The 21,837-nt window shown below is 34.8% G+C and overlaps 1 protein-coding gene across 1 annotated transcript in view; it reads right to left on the bottom strand.

Annotated features, from left to right (window-relative positions):
- Positions 1 to 18,410: 18,410 nt before the first annotated feature.
- The window catches only part of PEX22 (peroxin 22), a 70,332-nt gene continuing 66,905 nt past the window's right edge, over positions 18,411 to 21,837 (bottom strand). The window contains exons 7-8 of the mRNA XM_089825486.1: positions 18,923 to 19,024; positions 18,411 to 18,830 (exon numbers count right to left, since the gene is read on the bottom strand). Of these exons, the coding sequence (XP_089681612.1) occupies positions 18,717 to 18,830; positions 18,923 to 19,024 (216 nt within the window). The 3' untranslated portion in view covers positions 18,411 to 18,716. The remainder of the gene's footprint in view (positions 18,831 to 18,922; positions 19,025 to 21,837) is intronic.

The raw sequence follows: 21,837 nt of genomic DNA, 5'->3' as shown, positions 1-21,837 counted from the left end.
CCATACTATCATTTGCAACATGATTAATCTTATGTAGCCATCTTGATCCCACCATAGACTTATCTTTTAGTCATGGTACTACATCCCACATGTTATTCTTCATGATGAAAGAATACTCTTCCACCATAACATCATTCCATAATTGGTGCTTGGATGCCTCTTGAAAGTTGGAAGGGTCTACTTTAATTAATTCACTTATAAGTGCCACATAATTAGAATAACGTTTGGGAGTATTTCTCTGTCTGACTGAATCATGTAGGTCCCTAACATATTCTTGAGCCTCTCTAAAAAATTTATCAACTACCCTTTTTCCCCTCTTCTTTATAGTAGGGATATGAGGCTAAGGATGTCTTTGTTCAGGTCATGATCAAGCTCCTACACTTCTAAAGAGCTCTCTCCTCCTCAAACCTTACAAACCTACAAAAAAATATTTTCTTAAGGGAAGGAATGTAAACCATATATTCCTTATAACTTTCATTGTACCCAATAAGGATACCCTTCTCTAATGTGTATTCTAACTTTTTTCTTTCCTCCATAGGAATGTGACAATACATGAGGCATCCAAAAATGGGAATATGACCTAAATATAGTTTCTTACTACTAAACACCTTTTGTGGAGTCAATTTGTCCAACACTTTGTGAGGACTCCTATTCTTCAAGTAAACCATTAAATTGTAAGCTTCTTCTTATAGAAACCAAGAAAAGTCTTGATCATGAAGCATTGTCTTGGTTGCTTCGACTTTAGCCCTTTTTTCCACTCGGCAACTTCATTGTGTTGAGGGTTGTACCAAAAGTGCCAACTCCTTGATACCTTCTTGAGCACAAAAATCTTTAAATGCATTCGAGGTATACTCACCTCAATTATTAGACTTTAGTATTTTGATCTTTCTCCATTTTCCATTTTCCATGAGAGCCTTAAACTCTTTGAACTTACTAAAGACCTCATCCTTGTTCTTCATAAAATATATCCATGTCTTCCTAGAGAAATCATCAATGAAAGTAAAATAATAGTCATGCCCATTTATGGATTCTATTGGCATGGGCCCACACACATCTAATCGTACAAGATCCAAAATCCCTTCAGATCTATTGTTACTACTTGTAAAATTGGTCTTGGCATATTTCCCAAGAGCACAACCCATACATACCTCAAACATTTATGTTTTCATCTCAGGAAGCCCAGTCACTCTTTCCTTAAGCACATTAATTGATCCATGGTGAAGATGAGTCATCCTCTTATGCCACAATTATCCTTTCCCTTTACAACTTCTTACCAATGCATGTTCAGGCTCAAACTATACCCAAAACACGTTGTCGTGCCTGACTCCAATCACTTTTGCAATTTGGAATCTTTGGGATGAATATAAATTTGTCCCCTTTCAAAGGTTAGGATGTAACCCTTTTCTTCCAAAGTAGAAACTAAATTTTAAATTCTTTGTCATGTCAAGAACATATAACACTTCCTAAACTAAAAAAGGTTTTCCATACTCCCTTGGAAACTTGACAGCACAAACACCAGTTGCATGTTACTTACCACTATCATTGAGCTCAATATAGGAATCCAACTTCTTCTCCTCTAGCTTAGTTAAAAAATCTCTTACTCCCCTCATGTGGCAAGAATCCCCACTATCAATATACCAAACCCTATTGGAAACTAAGCTTGAGATACAGGCGATGAGTGAAAACTCATTCTTGAATTGTGATGTAAACTCAATTGTAGCAACAATTTTCTTATTTTGATTCTCCTTATTTTTCTAAATGGTGGAAAAAATATTTTATCATGCTCATGTCTTTCTTCTTCTCACTCCTAGAATAAGAACCTAATGTTTTCCCTTTATTTGACTTTTTCTTACCCTTGATTGCAAGAGAAAGATTTTCTTTTTCTTGACTCTTCTTTATCTAGTCTCCTCAATGAAAACCTTCACAAATTTCCTTTTGAACAATATCATCCCAAAGTCTTTCCCAATTAGGTACTCAAACTCTGTCAACAATGCACTTGACAAAAAATCTCCAGTGCTTCAAAAAACCATTTAAGGCTACACGCAGCAACTCATCCTCAGCAATCATCTCTCCTACAATGAGCATCTCATCTCTGACTTGTGTTAGCTTGGATAAATAAGACATTATACTCTCACCTTTGTACATGTTTGTATTATGTAATTTGTGCTTGAGCATCATCTTACGAATATGTTATTTTCTCTGATAGAGTCTTGTGAGCTTATCCTACATCTCCTTATTAGTGTCTTTGTCTAATAGATCATAAATTAAATGATCTCTTACTCTAAAAAGAATGATTCTTTGATCTTTGGCCTCCTTGACTTCATGAAAATACAAAGCAATAGGATCATTCGCAGGTGGTGTCACTATTGTACTAGCATAGATCCACAACCTATTATATAGGAGAATAGATGTAATTTGAACCTTCCATTGCAAGAAGTTAAATGCAACCTCAAGTTTCCCCTCATATCAAACACTAGTTTCTATAGCCATAAGAAAACCTAGAGACAAAAATCTAATATATTGTTTCCTTCTGAGAGTTGTGTCACAAATATAGGCTCTTTATTTAGAGTTTAGAGCTCTGGTACAATGTTAAATTATCATAACCTAGCTACGTATTAATTACATAATGAATTCATAGAAAGAAGCTCTATTTGATTTATAACAATCAATAGTCTAGGTTAATTAATTGAAACTAAATAGCAGAAGCAAAATAACAGAAGCCAATCGCACATAGACAATAACACATATATACCTAGGAAACCCCAATTTGAGAAAAAACCTACAATTGTTGGATCTTCCATTCATCCTAACAGCCAACTTTCTCTTCAAGTATACAATAGAGTTTTCTATAGAAATTCTACATCTATAGAGTTCAGTTGCTTTACTTAGCTCTCAAGAAAAGGAACTTCCCTTGCTTTATTTAGCATTAAAATCACATAAAATCATTCTTTCTTAATGCAACCTCACATACTCATAATTTTCCTCTTAAAGAATAAAAACTAAAGTTGTTACTAAACATCCAACTTGAGTTGCTTTAAAGAAACTCCACCTTCCAAGCTAGAACAAAAAAAATCAACACTTACAATATCCAAGTGGATTTTAATAGTAAAGAATGCTACAAAAGTTGGAAACCTTTTTAGGCTAGAAGGAAGTACAATGTAGGTCAAGCGATAGTGGTATTCAAGGAAAATAATAAATCTACTTGTTTATGGCATCAATGATTGAGTCACATGAGTGAGAAAGGAGGTACTAGAAAATCGTAAGTTGCTTCCAAAGTTAAAATCTTTGAATTTGAATTTTTAAAGCATTGTATCTTTCGAAAGCAGTGTAGACAGAAGTTTAAATATGGTAGTCATATAAGCAAAGGTGTTCTAGACTATATCCATTCAGATGTTTTGGGATCCATACTCTATAGTTTCTTTTGGAGGAGCATCATATTTTGTGACATTTATAGATGACTACTCTAGAAAGGTATGAGTTTTTTATTAAAAATAAAGTTGATGTGTTTGTGTATTCAAACAATTTAGAGTTTTGGTTGAAAAGAGTACTCACGAGTAAATCAAATGTTTGAAAACAAATAATGGAGGCAATTTCACATCTTTAAAGTTTGAAAGTTATTGCAAGGAAGTTTGGATTGTAAGACATAAAACCACAATTTACACTCCTCAACAAAATGTTGTTGTTGAATGCATGAGTAGGATAAGATAAGATAAGATAAGATAAATCTATTAATGTCCAACAAAAGACCAACATGGGTCTATGGGACTGAAAACTTGCAACCAAGAAAGAAACCAACAAAAGAACACCAAACAGTGTCTACGAAAGAACAAGAACAAAAACAAAAGGAGGAGAAAGCGAGAACCACTCCAACAAGGAGTAGGCATCCTTACTCAACAAAAGAGAGAGACAAGGAAAGAGAAATAAAGAATGGGTCCAACAACATAATGGACATGGGGCGACCAAGAGCATTGTGATGTCAATGATTTCTACAAGAGGAGTGTGTCACTAGCAAAGAGGTACACTATGGGGTTGTTGACCTTGTCCCAACCTACATAAGTGCTACCACCTAGGATATTTCTTGGAATGTAGCCTTCAGGACTTGCTTTGACCTCAAATCCCAACCAACAGGAAAAGTGTCTCAAATCACAACCTTGAGCTTTCTAATCACTGCCCATTTACCCTCCTATCGAGCAACCACAACAAGAGCCCAAGTTTTCTTAAGTTTTGTCACCTGCGATCTAGTAAGATCCTCATCAAGATAAATCCTGATGGGGAGAGAGAAGAGGCCTCTTCTAGAAAGAGCAAGAAGCATTCTCACTAAAGCCAAATCACAACAAGAGTTGTGGGCAAAAGCAGTTATCTAGTAAATCGCTCACCATCATTTTGCAAAAGATTTCAATATTCCTAAAGAGGTATAGACAGGTCATTCAAGTGATTGTTCAAATTTGAAAATATTTGGTTGTGATGCTTATGCTCTTGTTTCTAAGAATCAACATTCTATGTTAGACCTCAAATCCAAGAAATACTCATTTCTTGGTTATGGTGATAAAGTTGGGTGATCAAGTTTTATTCTATGTTGAGAGATTGTTGTTATCTTCAAGAGGTTATATATCTTTCTTCTCTATGAAGGCATCTTATAATCTTTTCAGAAGAAATATTGCAGAAATTGTTGTGAAGTTTGCATATGTAATTATTTTTCCTTTGAGAAATAAGATTACCAATACTTGTCTCGTGGATGTTTCCTTGACATATTGTCAAAGTTTTACATCTAGATCTATGTATTGTCGATTTTTTTGTTATTCATTATCACACAATAGCAAAGATTGCGAGAAAGAGAATGAGGAAACCTACCAAATAATACTTTTAAGATATATCAAATGTAGAGCCTAGAGCATATCATGCAAAGACAATTCCTATTGTGAAAGATTCAAGTTATGGCTTCTCATCATTGAAGTCACATGTCAAGCCTCGATGTTGGAATGGGACAAAGGGAATGTAATTGGTTACTACAATAATTGGAAGGATGAATATGGGTTTGAAGTAATTAGATTTGACATTGTTCCTCGTATTGTTAAAGTGATCAAGAGATGCATATTTGAAGATGGATGATCTTGCCCTAGAATTTTTTGTTCATTATTTAGTTGTTAGAATGTGGAGGACTATTCAAGGGGATTCTATGGACACAACATTGGAACAATCTTGATTTCCCTAAGTGGATGTTGTTGTGGAAACACAACTATTCTGAGCATTTGTGAAGATTGAAATTGAAATAGTATTGCTAAAATTATCAATAATAGAAAGATGAGTATTTCTTAATTACACCTTTGAATATTGTTTATGGGTTTTATGAAGTTAATTCATGCAATTACATAGGGAAGAGAGAATCATGTATGCTTATAGCATTGGTTTGTATATTTCACTTCAAGATAAGTTGATTGGATTAAGTATTTGTAATCTCTCTTGAATGGTTGCAAGACATATCAAAGGAAAATGAGGGATGATTGGTGGTGTAATGAATCTTGTAAGTACTTGTTGGAGGCCTATAGAGAAGTATGTTATAACCAACACAAATGTTATGGAGAAAGTGCAGAAGGGATTTGCTTTGGTCTAAGAACATTGGGTGGCATGTAGTAGGGTAATCCTCAATGGATGTTGCCTAGGCTTATAATCTTGTAGATGATCAATACTAGGTGGACTCAACAAGTCCATTCTTGGTTGGCATATTTGTTGGTGTTTATGATGCTCATGGAGGTTCAAAGGCAACTCGCTTTTTCAATGATAATCTCTACCATCCTTCCCAGAAATATGCATTGGAGCAACATGGAATATCAGTTGGATTATGTTGTTTGATTGGTGTTATCCATTAAAAACTATTTATGTAGCCAATTTAGGAGACTTGTGTGCTGTAAGTTTAGAAATTCAATTGCTTGTCTAGGTTGCATCATTTGTTGCAATAGTCAAGTTAATAATGTTTCAGTTTTTAAAGTGACTGAATATTAGTTATAGAGGCTGAATTTTTTTATTTTAGTTATTTCAAAGTGTACTTTTCCAAGGTGTCTTTACTGCCATCATGGTTGGAGGCTAAAGAATGAAGACTCGGACTATCTTGTGACCATTTTCTTCTAAAAGAAGAAGATGACACTCAAAGGGTGTTCATTTCTAGATAAATTATTTTTAATCTTTGAGGCAATGGGGATCAAGAGTGAGCTCTATGTAGAAGTGAAGATGTTGGCTATGTGAGATTGCAGTGTTGCAAGGTCAGGTGTTGAAGTCCACACAAGTTAGAATTTCTCAATCAATATGGTTTTAACTTTGGTAACTTCATAATTTTATTCAGTTTCGAGTGATCTAGGAGGAGGTCGAGAAGGATAGTCTCGAGCTCTAGCGTGTCAAAAGGTCCAAAGGTGTGTATTGAAAATCTTTACTCCATGGTAAGCATTGTAGATTATCTTGGACGAGATCGTCAAGAGGCTGATGCAAGTGCTTGAAGATTTAAGGGAGCTTGAGTAGTAAAGTGTGTGTCAAATCTTTTTGCTAAGGATGAAGAGTTTGTGTTTTAGTGTGACTGCTAAAGTTCCTTGTTTGACAACATTGGAATCAACTATTTTTTGTTATAATAATCAAAGCAATGAGAATGTTGCCCCAATTTAGAGTGAGTCTCCATTCAATGGAAGTCTGATTATCCATCACAAGGAACCTTAGACGAGGTCGAAAGATGATATCTATCTCAGAGAGTGCCACAACATCATGAAAATTTGTTAATGAGATCTTCTTTGCAAGGGAGAAATTTGAGATGCAATCCCTTCTTAAAGTGTTTATCTCTATAAGGGAGAAGTTCAAGGTGCAATCCCTTGTTAATGAGCTCTTCTATGTGAAAGAGAAGTTCGACGTTTGAATCCTTGTTAATGAGTTCTCCTCCATGAGGGAAAAGTTCAAGGTGCAATCCCTTGTTGTTGAGTTCTACTCTATGAGGGAGAAGTTCAAGGTGCAATCTCTTGATAAATAGTTCTTCTCCGTGAGGGAGATGTTTGAGGTACAATCCCTTGTTAATGCATTTTGTTTGTGAAAGAAGTTCAAGGTACAAATCATTTTTAAAGTAATTCTTTGTGAAAGAAGTTTGAAATGAGAGCCCTTGTTCCACTCTCTAAGAATAGCCAAGGTGGATCCACCCTCTCGAAATAACCATGGTGAAAGTCCTGCGTGAGACTTCATAACTTGTATATTCTTTCACCCTCTAGAAGTAATCATGCTGAATGTCGTGCTAAGATGAACAATATTATGTTGAGAAAGTTTGTAATAAGATTTTGTTATTAACATTTTTTTGTTTGCTTGTTAGGCTATAATATTAAAGTTGAGGTAGCTATGATAGAGCTTGTTCATAACTGTGTTCAATCCTCTTTGAGCTATCTCAGAATTTCGCATGTGATGAATAACTACATTTTTCTAGTTTCTCTATGCATCTTCGAGAGTTGCTTGTGCTTCTTGTTTGTTATTTCAAAGACAATATTTCTTCTGTATGTTAAGTGTCGTTCTATGGTTATTATTTCCGCTCAGCTGAGAACTTCAAATGGACTTTCTTATTTGTGCTGTTCTTATTATTATCGGGTTTCTCCCCTGTTCGTCTTCCATTGTCTGCTGAGAAAATGGTGACATAGAACTGTACTTGTTTTGTTCGTGTGACATGGCACGGTATTTATTATGACTTGGCATTGCGGAAAGGGACATGTTAATCTTTAAACAAATTGTACTAAACACAAAATAAAGTCAAATTTTTTTTTCAGATTTACGAAAACGTAGTATTTTTCTTTTTTTGTAAATTTTTTGTTATTTTCGACTACAAACTAGGCAAATCATGAAAATCAAATGCTGAATTTTTCAAAAAAAAATCATGATGTTTTCGATTTTTTGAAAAATTGATCAACTGTACAATTTGTAGAGAAGATAGCCATATCCTTTTTCTTATATATTGAATTTGACGGTTTGTGAATAAAAGACTGGTGGTGGTTATGTTATTATTCTTTGAAATTGCTAACTGTCAATACTTGTCATTACCTGTCCACCTCTTCAGCTACCAGTTCAACTACTTCTTGAATTGCAAGAAAACAATGGTGATGTGTCATTTTGGGTGGTTGTTCATTGGGTCTGTACAGAGAGTACATATTATTCTCGACAAAGAATTTTGTATGCAAGTGGAGCTTATTAGCATGTTGGGGACTTAGTATTGAAAAATAGAGGTGTATGTGTTCATAGCAAGCTTTAGGGTATTGATTCTGATTCTCAGAAATGATGTCATCTTTGTATGCAGTTTGGAATTATTATGACTTTCCTGAAAAGTGTATTCAATGGCTAACCTTGTGTGTATTGATTAAAAGCTATGTTGATAGCATGATTCAATCTATATAGAATTGATATTATTATTCTAAGACTGCATCAGTATTAGTTGCAACTACGAGATATAGTCTAGAGAGAGAGAAAATGTTAAGTGTTCAATCTGTGGAAAGGAATAAGACTTACTGATTGGTTGGCTTTGAAGTCATCCATCATAACCTAGAAATTAGTGTATCTGTCGTTTTGAAATCAATAAAGGATCTGTCTTTTGGCGGTGTTGGGTTTTTCTCTCGGTAGGATAAAATCCTAGGATAAGGACCTATGCTCTCTGGTTATTTGTGTGTTTCAAGTTTTTGTATTCTTATATTTTCTGAATGCAAAAATAACAATATATACATCTTGTTTGTAGCACAATTAGGTGTTTCTTACAAGTAATATAAGAGAGTCTCATATTGTTCTCACCATATCTAGACTCAAAAACATATCGCTGATATTGTAGACTATAGAAGGGCCTGACCTTTCTTCTTCCCCTATTCACCCATAGATAGGAAGTAGAAAGTAGTAATCCCTAATTTGTGTAATCCCAGAAGATCATTTTTGTGCATACCACATCCTATTGTTATGAAGTGATGTGCTTATTAACTTAATAAAGTTGTGGCACTAAGTTTGTCCTTAGTCTACTCAAAGCTTTCGAGGTCTATTGGCCTGGTTTTTCACCTTCAAAAAATTTATGCAACTTATAGTGAAAAATCTAGTTGATTTTTTTAAATTAAGGATTATGTGTTTTAAATTGTATCTACACTAGATAAAACCTCTAATTTTGTGTTATATGATATTGTTTGTGCCCTAAGTTTTTAGTAATAGGGTTGCATTTGTTCGAATTTTCAAAAGTGTGTGGGAAATATTTTTGAGCCATAAATGCCCTTGAAAAACTATATTTTTTAATTCTCGCACAAGTCTTTTATTTTCTCCCTAGAAATCCTTTTACCTCAGCACGTATTTCTTTTCAACCGTGGGTTGTACTTTGAGTTAACTAGCACAATGTTACTTTGAAAAGGCTTAAACTTTATGGAGTTTAGTTCCTAACCGTTGATCGAAAAGAAGATCAACGATGGGCGTATCCCTGCATTTTGAAAATGTCAGACCTTTAAGCAATGCAAGGAAGCATGGTTGTGACACCTATCCTTGTGGGTCCCATTCAGTCTTTTGAAACACTGAAGATAGAGCAAATTTTATAATTGTCATATCTTGAGAATTTTGACAATTGGCACTTCCCAAGATTATGGAGATGGTAGAACTTTAACAAAAGCGAGGAAGCGTGATGATGCCACGTGGAATTGATGAGGTCATTCTCTTTTGTGGGCCGCAAAAAAGGAAACATATCAGGATAGCTGGAAAGTTGTCAAAACAAGTTGCTGGATTAGAGTTACCTCATTGGATATAGTCGATGATTGGATCAAATGATTGGATCAAAATAAAGTATATCTTGTGAAATCGTTGATCATTTGGAGATTGATGGTTTTTGCTTCCTCGCATTATAAAGTGATCAAGTTTTAAAGAAAGCAGGGAAGCGACATTGCAACACATGGACATGTGGGGTTAGTTGTTTTGAAGGTTGCTAGGTAATGCTGAGATGGAATACATACCAAATGTCTTATCCTAATTTTCCAAGGGATATTATGTATATGCGGAGGTGGATGTTGAGTTGGCTCAGTGGGCCTGAAATCTTAAGGCGAATACATAGGTAATAAGAATCTTACACGAGCGTCAATCATTTGGAGATCAACGATCATTGCTTCCCCGTATTATGAAATTGATCGAACGTTAAGCAAAGCGAGGAAGCAAGGTTTCGACACATGTCCTATTTCCAAAAAAGGTAATGCAACCTTTTTGTTTTAAAGCTTGAATGTCCGATTTGATGTAGATCAACTGTTGGGTTTCAAATTTTGCAGTGTGGCCTAAAATGTGACTATTAGAGCATTAATTCTGATCAATGTGATTTGTGTGAGACCAATTGCCATAAGATTTCCAATTTTTCTCATTATTGAACACCAAGGTTACAGAATTCTCAGAGAGTGGAAATATTCAAAGCTCAAAGTGCATTTTCTAAGAGTCATGAATTGTTGCAAATAGATTTTTCAATGAAGCAAACAGGAAAATTGGGAAAGTAGTAAAACTTCTAGTTAATTGAGAAATAGCAGTCATATTAAGATAATATAAACAAGATACCTCTACAAAGGGATTTCTTAGAAAAAGTAGATTACCAACAAAGGGTTGTACATGATTATTTTTTAGAACAAGTGTCACAATCTACCAATGAATCCTCCAAAGGAAAAGAATTAATACTAAAGAACCCTAGGTTATTGGTCAACAAGGGTTTCTACGACAAAGAAAATTGGTTGAGGGATGTTGAGACATCTATTGGGGGTTTAGAGTTGTTCCGTAAGTAGTTTGCAGAAAGAAAACTAGTCACTCCTTTAAACAAATGTGTGGGAATTTGACATTGGTAGGTTAATTGTCCCAAGAGTTTTCTTTGATGATGATTTACTCACAATGATGGTGAAGAAATATGATCCCATAACAAGGATAGTCAAAAATCAGGTTGGGGATAATTTTTTTAGGGTTTTGCCAAAGTTAATTAGGGAAGTTTTCAAATTAAACCCTAATCATGTAGTGCATGAGCAGATTGACCTAGAGGATTGACAATTGTTGTTGGTAATTGACCCTAGAGCCCTAGGATTAGCATTTAATTAAGATAGGTCAATTGTCATTGGTAATTGTAAATACTGTAGAGTTGTTGAAAAAATATTTTAACCCTAGGGCTCAAGCACTCTATTTCTCCCTTTGCAATATATTTGGGATGGATGAGCAGAAGCATATCCAAAGATCTATTGTGTTTATCATTGCTCAGACACTGCACTATGGCATGAGCTCAATATTGGATTTTGCCACATACTTAGTAGAAGAATTTTATAATGGACTAATAGGCATAAGCAAGTGCAAAGTTGAAAAACCTTTTTGTTGGTATTCCATGTTGATGTACATATGTTTGTACAAGGGTGTCACCTTTTTCTCCAAAGAAATGAAACTAGAGTTAGAGAAAGATGGAGAAAAGCTTCATGTCCAGTTGTGGAGTGCAAACATGACATGGGAGGTCACTGATGCTAGCTTCATCAGATTTGATAAGTATTTTGCTTCCAAGCTCAAGATTTTATCAACTAGAGACAACCTTAGAATAACTCAGTCCCTGTTGGAATTAATTAGACCAAAGGATCATGCTAAAGGATTTAAGGTGAGCCATAATTGGGGAGATATTATCCCATATGCAGTCTCTACTGTGTTCAGAGTATATGGTTTCCTTGGAAAACCACATGTACTTCCATATCAAGTGCCTTTAAAGGTGGGGATTGCAAAGCTCTTATGGAAAATAGGAGTATTAGAAGAAAAGGAGTTGATTGGCAGATCAAAATGTACCTTTTCCCCACAAATTACTATTGTGCACAATTTTCTTATTGTTAAGAAAGGGTGGAGACATTTAGAAAAAAATTTGGATAAGTATCAGATGGCTTAGTCTCGTCCTCAGTTCACAGATCTTGAGGGTTTTTATGATTTGTTTAAAGAGTGAACAAGAGCCAAATCCCATGAACATATTGTCTACTTCCGGAAAGATGTAATCAAAAATCAGTTTTCATTGCAAGATCAAGAGGTTAAGAAAGAAAAGTGAAAAGTGTATGGTAAGGTGCTTGAATTTATAAAGGTTTTTGAGCCAAAATATAATCCCCTTGTTGATAAGAAGTATTGGGGTATGAAAATGGATTTGCTTATGAATATTTTTGCTAGTTTTATGCAAACCTTGAATGAAAAGAAAGCAATCCTAACCCAAACTTATCCAGACAAGGCAATTGAGGTAGAGACTAGGTTGGCTAATAAAGTAATCATATCACTAGGCCAATATACGTTACAAAAAAGACCTGGATATGTGGTTGCAAAGAGTATACAACCTGTACCTCTTTATAAGAGACAATTGTATGAAAGCCCACCTATTGCACCCGCTGCCAAAAAGCAAAAATTAGAATGGGGTTCTTCTTCTAGGATTGAAGAATATTCTCCCTCACAAACCCCAATCCATATAGATGATGAAGACTCCTTAATGGAGCAATTATAATAGATGGGAGGAGAGAAGGACATTGTTATAACCACAACATATATAGAAGAAGGGCCAACATTAGCCCTCAGTATAGGAGACTATCAAGGTAAGCAAATTGATCTTGTGGTGGAAGAGGCATCTAAGAAATTTTTAGATGATGAAAGCTTTGTAAAATCAAGAGCATTTACTCAATTTTTATGGAGAAGAAACATTAGCAATTTTGAGGCTAAATGCAAAAGGATTAAAATAGAGCAACCTAATAGGTAGGACTCTGAAATTGAGGAGCAGGTTAAAGCTAACCTCAGAAGAATTTACACAGATAACTCCTGAAGGGGGTAGGCAGCTGACGAAAGACTCAAGGGTTATGATATTACCTAAATGGGACATTGCCAATGCAATGAGTTTTGACATAGTAAGGAAGGCAAAAGACACTCATTTTTTACTGAGGAGGAAGTCTTGCAAGCCCATAAGGGGTTAAAGTATAGTGATGACCATCAAGCCTTGATTATATGGTCCATTCAAAAAAACAATAAAGCTAGAATTCAAGAGGTTTCAGATTCTAAGCATATAAACAGTCTTATGGTCTATAGGGCAAATGAGGTAGACAATGACAAAGTTGCCAGGATGACCAAAGAAATAGTGGACTTTGGAGCAATAGTTGCTACCAAGGATAAGAACAAATTCTTGGAATTGAATAATAAATTTGAAAGGGTTCTAAAGGCATATGAAGAAAGAGGAAGGAGAATACACCAAATGGAAGGTATGATTGCTCAAATGGAGAAACAATTGGGGAAAAGAAAAGTAGGTGTAGAATCTAGTTAGCCAAGGATTACCTATCCTCCTCGTCCTCCAGTTGCACCTTCCAACACAACTCTTGTTATAGAAGTGCCAAATACCCCATAGGAACCCCAAATGTATACAGCTAAGGAGATTGATAAAGAGAAGACTAAATTATAGTCAATGCATGTGGAATTGGGTGTTCAATATGAAAACAAGATAAGAGATACAATTATATATCTAATAGACAGGGTAGGCTAGCCTGCTTTTCATTTACAGTTGTCGAAATTAATAGATATGTAGAATGAGCTGACAAATAACGAGCCAGTTTTGAGGCCAATTGTGAACAAATGGATCAGTAGGGACCGTGACATTACTATTTTGTGTTGTTCAATTACTAGTTTTTCTTGTGAACCAATAGAGAAGGTATTTGATATGACTAATGGCCTTTCAAATTTTGATAGTAAGAGAAATATGCTTCAGAGGAGGATTAGTAATTATTTTCCATAGTATCTTGATAAAAGTTTTGGGCTTTTTCCCCATGCACTCAAGGTTGTTGATAAATTAAAGGATAAAGAAGAATAGGCTAAGGAGTTAGACAAGTTGATAGCTATTAGACTGAATAAGGTTATAAATGAAAAAGATCACATATGGTTTGCCAAGACAATTGAAGAAGTTGTGCAGATGCAGATTTTCTTTGATTCATTCAAGAAAGATTTTGTTGAGATAGCGAAATTAGAAGAAGATATTTTGAAGAAACAGCAAGAGGTACTAAGTTTCAATTGGCCAAATGACGCATTTTCAACACGTGGATGATAGATTTTGCTCAGATAAGTTACTACCTAAAGAGGGTGAAGAAGACATAGACCTGGAGGAATCACAAATAATTGATGCACCGGATGAAAGAAAAGAAGAACAATTAACTAAAAAAAAAAAAAAGACATGTCTATGCAAACTGGTGAATTAACAAAAGAATAGCCAGTTGTAACTGTAGATATGACAGTTCAATCTGATGACCTGGAGGGAGAGCAACGACTTGTAATCAATTTTCAGATATTTGAACCTGATACATCATGTGCAAATCATATAGTTCCATAGTTAGAAGGGCAACAAATACAAATAGACCAATCATCAAATGAAGCCTCTCAATAGCAAAAGGTTACAACAAAAATGGTTCCACCACAAGAAGATCAGTGACAAAGAAATTATGTTGTAAAGTGCAAGTGAACACAAAGATTTTGTCTTCTTGTGATAGTGACAGTTTTGGCCCCTTTTGTAAAATCCTTTTGTAAGGACAATTGTCCTTCTCCTCTATGTCAGTAGCTCGTTGCATCTCATGTTATATAAATGAGATCCCAAGGCTAGAGGAGGGGTCCAAATTTTGTAGAATTTTAGTATTATGTTGTTTACAGTCAGTCTAGTAGTCTATATGTAAATTTTGAGATGTATTCATATTTGCAAATCTGAGAATACATAGAAGATTGAAGGATTAGGTGTCCAGTTTTAAGTTACTTTGAGCTGATACTAGTAATATATTATTTTCAAGGAGAATAAATACAAAGGAATGTTCTAAAAATATCTGTGTCTCTAAATCGTCTCTTTTTTCATAAATCTAAAATTTTGGAAATCAATGAATAATGTTCTTTCAATTTAATGCAATTTGGATGGGTTGTATGTCTTTTCATTGATTATTTTTAATTCAAGAAGTTAAATAAATGCTTTCATTGAATTGGTAGGTTTTCTAGGTGTATGGGAGGATATTCATAAGAATGGAATTTAGAGCTAATTGCTGATAGTTTCAATTGTAAGGCAATTGAATAGGTCAAGTTTTACTAGTGTGATCCTTTTTGTGCCTAATGGATAAGGTACTAATCATTAATTCAGATGAAAATTGTTAGATACATAGGGTTACGCAAAACACAAATTTTAAATCAAATCAACCTTTACTTTACTATATGAAGAATTAAATTGTTGGTCAATACTTGTTTGTAATAATTTTCCATCTAAAGTATAATTAATTGCAATCATCAAGGATTTATTATAAATTTGAGAAGAATTATGACCATTTTTCTACTATAAGGGATAAAATGAAAAGAAAGTGTGAGTGAATTTTGAATATTTATCCACTTATTTTATCCCTCAAGTGTACCCGCCTTGGCCCTAGAAAGCCAAAAGAGCAGAGAATTTCACTAATATACTCTATTAATGTTGGTCCACATCTGAAGAAAATCCTGCTGAATATAGGATTTAGCAAACCCTTAGGCTTGTTATTATCTTGTGCATTCTAGTATTAGACCTTTGCTACCCGGTAGTTTTGAAACACCAACAAGGTCAAACATACAAGTACTATTACAACAACATATATCAATTTGTTTATTTTTCAACTACATTTTATCTTATGTAGAATACCTTGAGGGAAACTGCATAAGACCCAATTGAATAAATTGCTCCAAAGTTCTCGTACTTGAATTTAAAATTAAAGACCTTGTCTTGAGCTTGACACCCCTAATGCTCAAGAAGAGGCTTAACCTTAAGGCTTTTGGTACAAACAACTCTCTGCAACAACACCTCTTGTGCCTCTAGTCCACTCTTCCAATGAAAATAGTGCTAACTGAGCCCATTGATGTAAGAATGCATCTATGAGTGCAACAAGTTTTTGTTCACATCTGATAGTGTAAATCATAGATCAAAATCTCTCCAAGAAATGGCAGAGAACGTTGCTTCTCGCGAGAAGTTTTGAAAAGCAAGAAAACTACCAAGTTCTCTCGCGAGAAGTCGATGCGAAGTCTCAAATTCTAGGCGAGATATGACATACTTCTCCCAAGAAATTGTGTACTTCTCATGAGAAGTTAAAAAAAATCATAGGAAGCACCAAAAAAATTGGGACAACCAGTAAGTTATCATTTAGTGGCCCATTTTACAATTTGCAACCTTTGGAGGAGAGAAGGGTTTTGGTGGAGAGAAATAGTCATTAGCAGCCTTGTAGATTGATTGCAAGTGGATTTAAAAAGATTTTTCAAGCAAATCCAAATTTAAAGGAGGGTGGATTTGCACCAAAATTGGATGACATTTAGGAGGGCAATGAGAGTGAAGACATTGCCAACACTAAGTGTGCGGGTACAAATGATGAGAAGTCATTGTCACTGCCAACACAAGCTACATCCAAGATGGATATCAAGTCACAACCACAACAATATCAGACTACTATCACTAGAGCGCACCCCCCCTCCACAACTCCTATAGTTTTTACTAGAGCTACTAAGAAGGAGAAGAGGAAAATGTAGACCAATTCCATATCGTATTTGACATTTGTATTTGCTTATCTTTTTACAAAGACAATTTGCTAGTTTTAGTTTGCTTCAGAGTTTGAGTCTCTAACTATGGCTGCCAGCCATTGACATTCCACCACGAGGATATACATATATAGTGCATTTATATATATCTAGATCAGCTTGTTTAATTTGTTTACTCATTTACTTGCTCATTAGATGCATCTCCTTATTGAATTTTGCAATACATATATATATATATATGAGTCATTTTGAAAATTCCTAGTATTTTCCCAAGAAGTTACCAATTTATCTTCAACATTTGCCAAGATCTCTTTTTGTGCCACTGATAAGTGGAAGAGAACAAGATTTTGATCTATGGTGTAAATAACAAAGTTGTTGACCTTGCTTTCACTAATGGTTGAGATGTCCTCATGTGACTGATTTGGTCCTTTAGAAAGAACTGCCCTACTTTTCCAATCTAGAGTTTTGGCACTGTTACAGCTATTTTGTTATATTTTCTATGAACCAAAAAATATGATTACTAAACTTAGGACAATAAGCTTCTATTTCCACTTTTACTTAAAGCTATAAAGGAGCTGCAGCCGGAAAGGAGCCGTGAACTGGGCAACAAGTTAATTATCTAGTTAACCAGAATTTTTATATTGCTATTATATGAATTTTTCTGTGGCTCCTGCTGGTAGGGTTATTTTCAAAACACAGTTTATACCCCAGTAATCCAAAGAAAATGCAGAAAAAGGGATCTGAATTTGAGAAATTAAATGATGAAATTATCCTAATCAATAATATTTTCTTCTGCATACAGTTCAAGCATGTATGACTTTATCATCCAAGTATTTTACCAAATGAAACAATCAACTCACATTTAAAACTAATACATAACCACATTTCCAAACACCTTCGGCACATACAACTACAATCCAAAATAAATCAAATACCCGTGAATAAAAAAAGCATAACAAATAAAAGATTTCTTGAAACATTATTGAAGCCATAATTGTCTAAGAAAACAAACTACCATCCGCCATTAGACTTGTATATTCAAGCCATTGTATCTATGCTTTGGGAAAATAAAATTGCTAGTGTCAAAACAAACTTCGCTCTGAGGGCGAACAGCCATTTCTCAAAATGAAAACCAGCAGATAATGAAAAGAGAAGTGTTTATTACAGCATTTCATCTGAAAGGGGTGGTGTTAAAAATTCCATTTGTCATTCTTTAATCGGGCTTTTACAAAGAGCTTTGTGCATTTTAAGAAATTTTCATCCCTTTTTATAAGCCAACGGTATTCAAAAACACTGCAGCCAAAAGGTAATCCAAATCTCTGGATATTAGAGCGAAAGTTGATATATTCTTGCTCTATTCACCTATTGCAAGAGCTTCTCTGACTAGCCATCAAACTGCAAGTTGGACTGCTCAATATTATACTATGATGTATCATTTGAATTCAAGATGTGTGTTATTATAAAGATGATGAGCTTATCAGGATCATCAAATTAAAGTTGTTGGCAATCTTATTAACATATGCATATAATCATGTCATTTCCAACCAACTAAAACTATTTTTAAAAATCTATCCTCAACTATGCCCTACTTTCATAAACGTCAATTTATAATTTAGCAAGAGATATACCTTATTGCGAAGTCCTATGACGTTGGTAAATCGATTGGCTATAATTGATTACTGTTATATGACAATAAGAGAAAGGTAAAATAGTTGGACTAATTTTGGCTGCCAATATTTGAAGTGAAATTAGGAATTACTGAAAAATTGAAAAGAAAATGCAGGATACAGTCCGCTATAAAAAGGATTTAATTTTTTTAAAACACTCATCAGAAAGATTTTGTTTCGAGATAACACACATGAAAATTGAGGCATGATCAACGCTCTGTCATTAAGACAATCATCAAGGTAGAACAATTGTTCTGGATGTGCATGCACTGATATCAACACTTAAATGTACGCATTGCTTTAAAAAATTGATATTTATAGGTAACAAAGCTGTCAAACTGCAAACCATCGGTCAAAAGAAAACATGAAAGGAATAATGAGTTTGTGACACATTTTGAACACTCCATAGAAGACAAATGCATTAATACACCAACCACTAAATGAAGCTTGTTATCACACTCAAAAGGACTGTTCTCAATTTACAGTGTGTTTACATAAAAATGCTCATCTTTTTTCAAGGCAACCAAAGTAATGCTCCAGGCTATCAGATCCGAACACATTAGATGCAATGTATCCCACCCCGAAAGTTGAAATATGAAGTTGGTAGCGGATAAATTTCTGGAGCAAGTACACAAAGAAAGCAGACATAAGAGGTGCATAGTCAAAAATCTCTAGTTGGAAAAATATAGAAAGTGAACATTAAAACATACAGCTAATTGAGAAATTATCTCAGAATTAGTTTCAATATGCCAGTCTGGTTCCAGCTGCCGCACAAAGGATGATCTCCCTGCCTCTGTGCTACAAAAAAGAACCTGTATCACAATTCACAAATTCAATGTAAGATTTACAAATAAGAAATAAATATGACAAGATAATACACATGATTTTTGCATTCCTGATGTTACATAAAATATTTACATCAAACATGATCAAGATGGCTTTGATTTGCCAAACCAAAAGGATGATCACAGAGATATCAGATAAATAGTATGATACCCATATAAAGTGTCTTTTGTAAGGCCCAATAAAATGTTTTCCCTCTAGGCTTCTCTCCACTAAATACCAGTAAGGTCAAAATCTGATTCAACCATGCCCTTGCATTTTTTTATGGCCTTTTGTACAGAATTATTATTTTTGAAATGATAAGCACGATATCATATTTTGAAGAAAGAAGAGGCTTTCCCTGATAACCATATAGATAAATCCATTATATTTAATTTTAATTTTAATGTTTTATTAACAAATCAATATTATCGAAAACCAGTTACTCTTAGAGTATTTCAGTGATTGCAGGGTAACAGCAAAGATCCTTTACTTCAGCATTTCGACTTGAAATCTCTATAATTTTTGGATGCATATATTTTGAGGTCTACATGTCGATTGCTGGCAAACTGTAAACCTAATCTTATGCTACAGTATAAAGAAAGACATTACTCAGATATTCATATATTGGGTAATGGCTTCAGCAATGCCCTCAAATCTGCATGGGACAAAGTGAAGTTACTGTTGTAGGTAGTTCCAGAAAGAATCTCCATCAATCGATCAAACTGACAAATATCATCATTGTACGGGCATATTAAATTTTCCAGTGTCTAATAAATTCTCATTTAGACTTTTTTAAAATTCCCTTTCATTAACAGTGTTGAGCTACCAAAAAGATTGCATCACTGTCTGTATATTTAGAGAAAGGTAATCTAATCAGCAGTTCCAAAAAAAATCTATATGGTTTCCCTACCCATCGTATCAACTCCAAAACAGCAGCGACAACCTTTTCACTATCTTGTGCTCAGGCATCTTATACGACTTCACACACTGGATTTTGCACTAAAATTTCAACATTATGTTTTATTGCTAGCTTTGTCAGTATTTTATTGATGCTTCCTAAATCTTGCCATTAAATATACTACCAATCCATTTTCCTCAGTCCTGTCGTATTACTCATGTAGGGTTTTGATCAATCCTGCCATATTACCCCAAGAGAATTTCTCCTCATCCCAGCCCAACCGAGAGGAATACTACTGAAAGAAGAGTATAAAGGATTTCTGCATACAGTATTGCTACAATTGCTTGAACAATGAATACCTTTATGATTAACTCAAAAGTGGCTCCCAGTGGTGCCCTTATCTCAGACTTGTCACAACTCAAAAGAGAGACTACTTTCAATATATATGATTAGTTGTTAAATACTTGATGGTTACCTCACACACAAAAACCTGCAGCAACACAACAGAAAGCCGACATATTGCATCGCCAATAAATTTATTGAGTCATAACTGTGGAGAATGACTCTGTACTGCATCCTACTGTTACTCTTCTATTACTAGCCCTACAATCTACCACTTAAATGACATATAAGCTTCATCATGTCCAAATTGAAAAGCAAGGTTATCTGCTTCATAATTACTCTGAATGATAAACAATGATGCAATATATTTCAACAACAGAGAAAAATCTGACTGCTCCGGCCAAGGAAAATAAACATATGAATACCACAACCAGAAAACAAAATTAATAGTTAGGATTAAGAAAAAAATCAGAAAATTTATTAAACTTATTTTTTATGGCTACTCCAAGAGCAACTTAAGGCCTGCAGGTGGTGTGGATTATAACATTTTATGGTCAATCTTGCTCATCTATTCGCTAGATGCAGGGAGACAAAACAACAGTCAAGCAAAGGCAATGGACGTCTTGAAAAGGTAACAGACTGCAGTACTAAAAGGTTGGAAGAAGATGGAAGTTGGAAAGGCTAGGCTTGGAGCCTAAATGAGATCAAGGAATAAACTTTCTGGCTTATTACTAAACTGGAGATAGATGATATTGCTTCCTCCTTTGACCAAGAAACTTCTTGGTGTACTAGTTTATGATGTGGAATCCAAGGGAATCCGTCCTGATCTGCCCTCTCACGAGAACGGGTATAACTTTTAATGTTAACATCCCCTTCCACCCCAAGATCCATCATCCTATATTCCCCCCATTCCCAGTATGCCCCCAACTCTTAGAAGCTACATCTCATTTTCCAAGTGCTTAGATCTTGTCAACAATAAAAGGGAAGTGTGGTAAGTGATTTCAAAGCAAATGATTGATGAGTATGGCAGGTCCCAAACGCATTTAAGATGATAAGATCTCTCCACACCAACCTCAGCAATCAAACATTGCCATTAATAACAGGAGACAGCATGAGGATGAAAGATTAGTTTGAGTTTTATAAGTACATTGAAAGTGATCTGCATGGTAGGGTGATGAACAACACGGGATGGTACGCAAGTGTGCCGGTTTCCAAGTTGACCATCTGCAATATATCTCAGCTTCTGGCAAGGTTAGGAAGTAAGTCTCCACCCACATCTTGGTTTTAGAAGTTCATATTGGTTCTAGAATTTCATGAATCCAACCATAGCAAAAAAGCTTTCCATGGTTGCTTTAAACTTCAAATAAGTGCATAATTTGAAAGGATAATGAGATTCTACGATTAAAATGGGTCATACATACAATCTGCTTCATGGCCCTGTCCATGCAACCACCACAACTTTTTTTAGAATCACCCCTAAAATATTATTTGTAGCACACCCATCTAAATAATCATGTTTTACAAGATGGTGCATGTTGCAGGAAGAAGGGGAAAATGAAA

This window comes from Cupressus sempervirens, chromosome 4, assembly GCF_028749045.1.
Source record: "Cupressus sempervirens isolate cs-2001-9-10 chromosome 4, ASM2874904v1, whole genome shotgun sequence".
Taxonomy (NCBI): Eukaryota; Viridiplantae; Streptophyta; class Pinopsida; order Cupressales; family Cupressaceae; genus Cupressus; species Cupressus sempervirens.
Note: the sequence above shows the minus strand (reverse complement) of the source record. Positions and strands in the feature narration are given on the sequence as shown.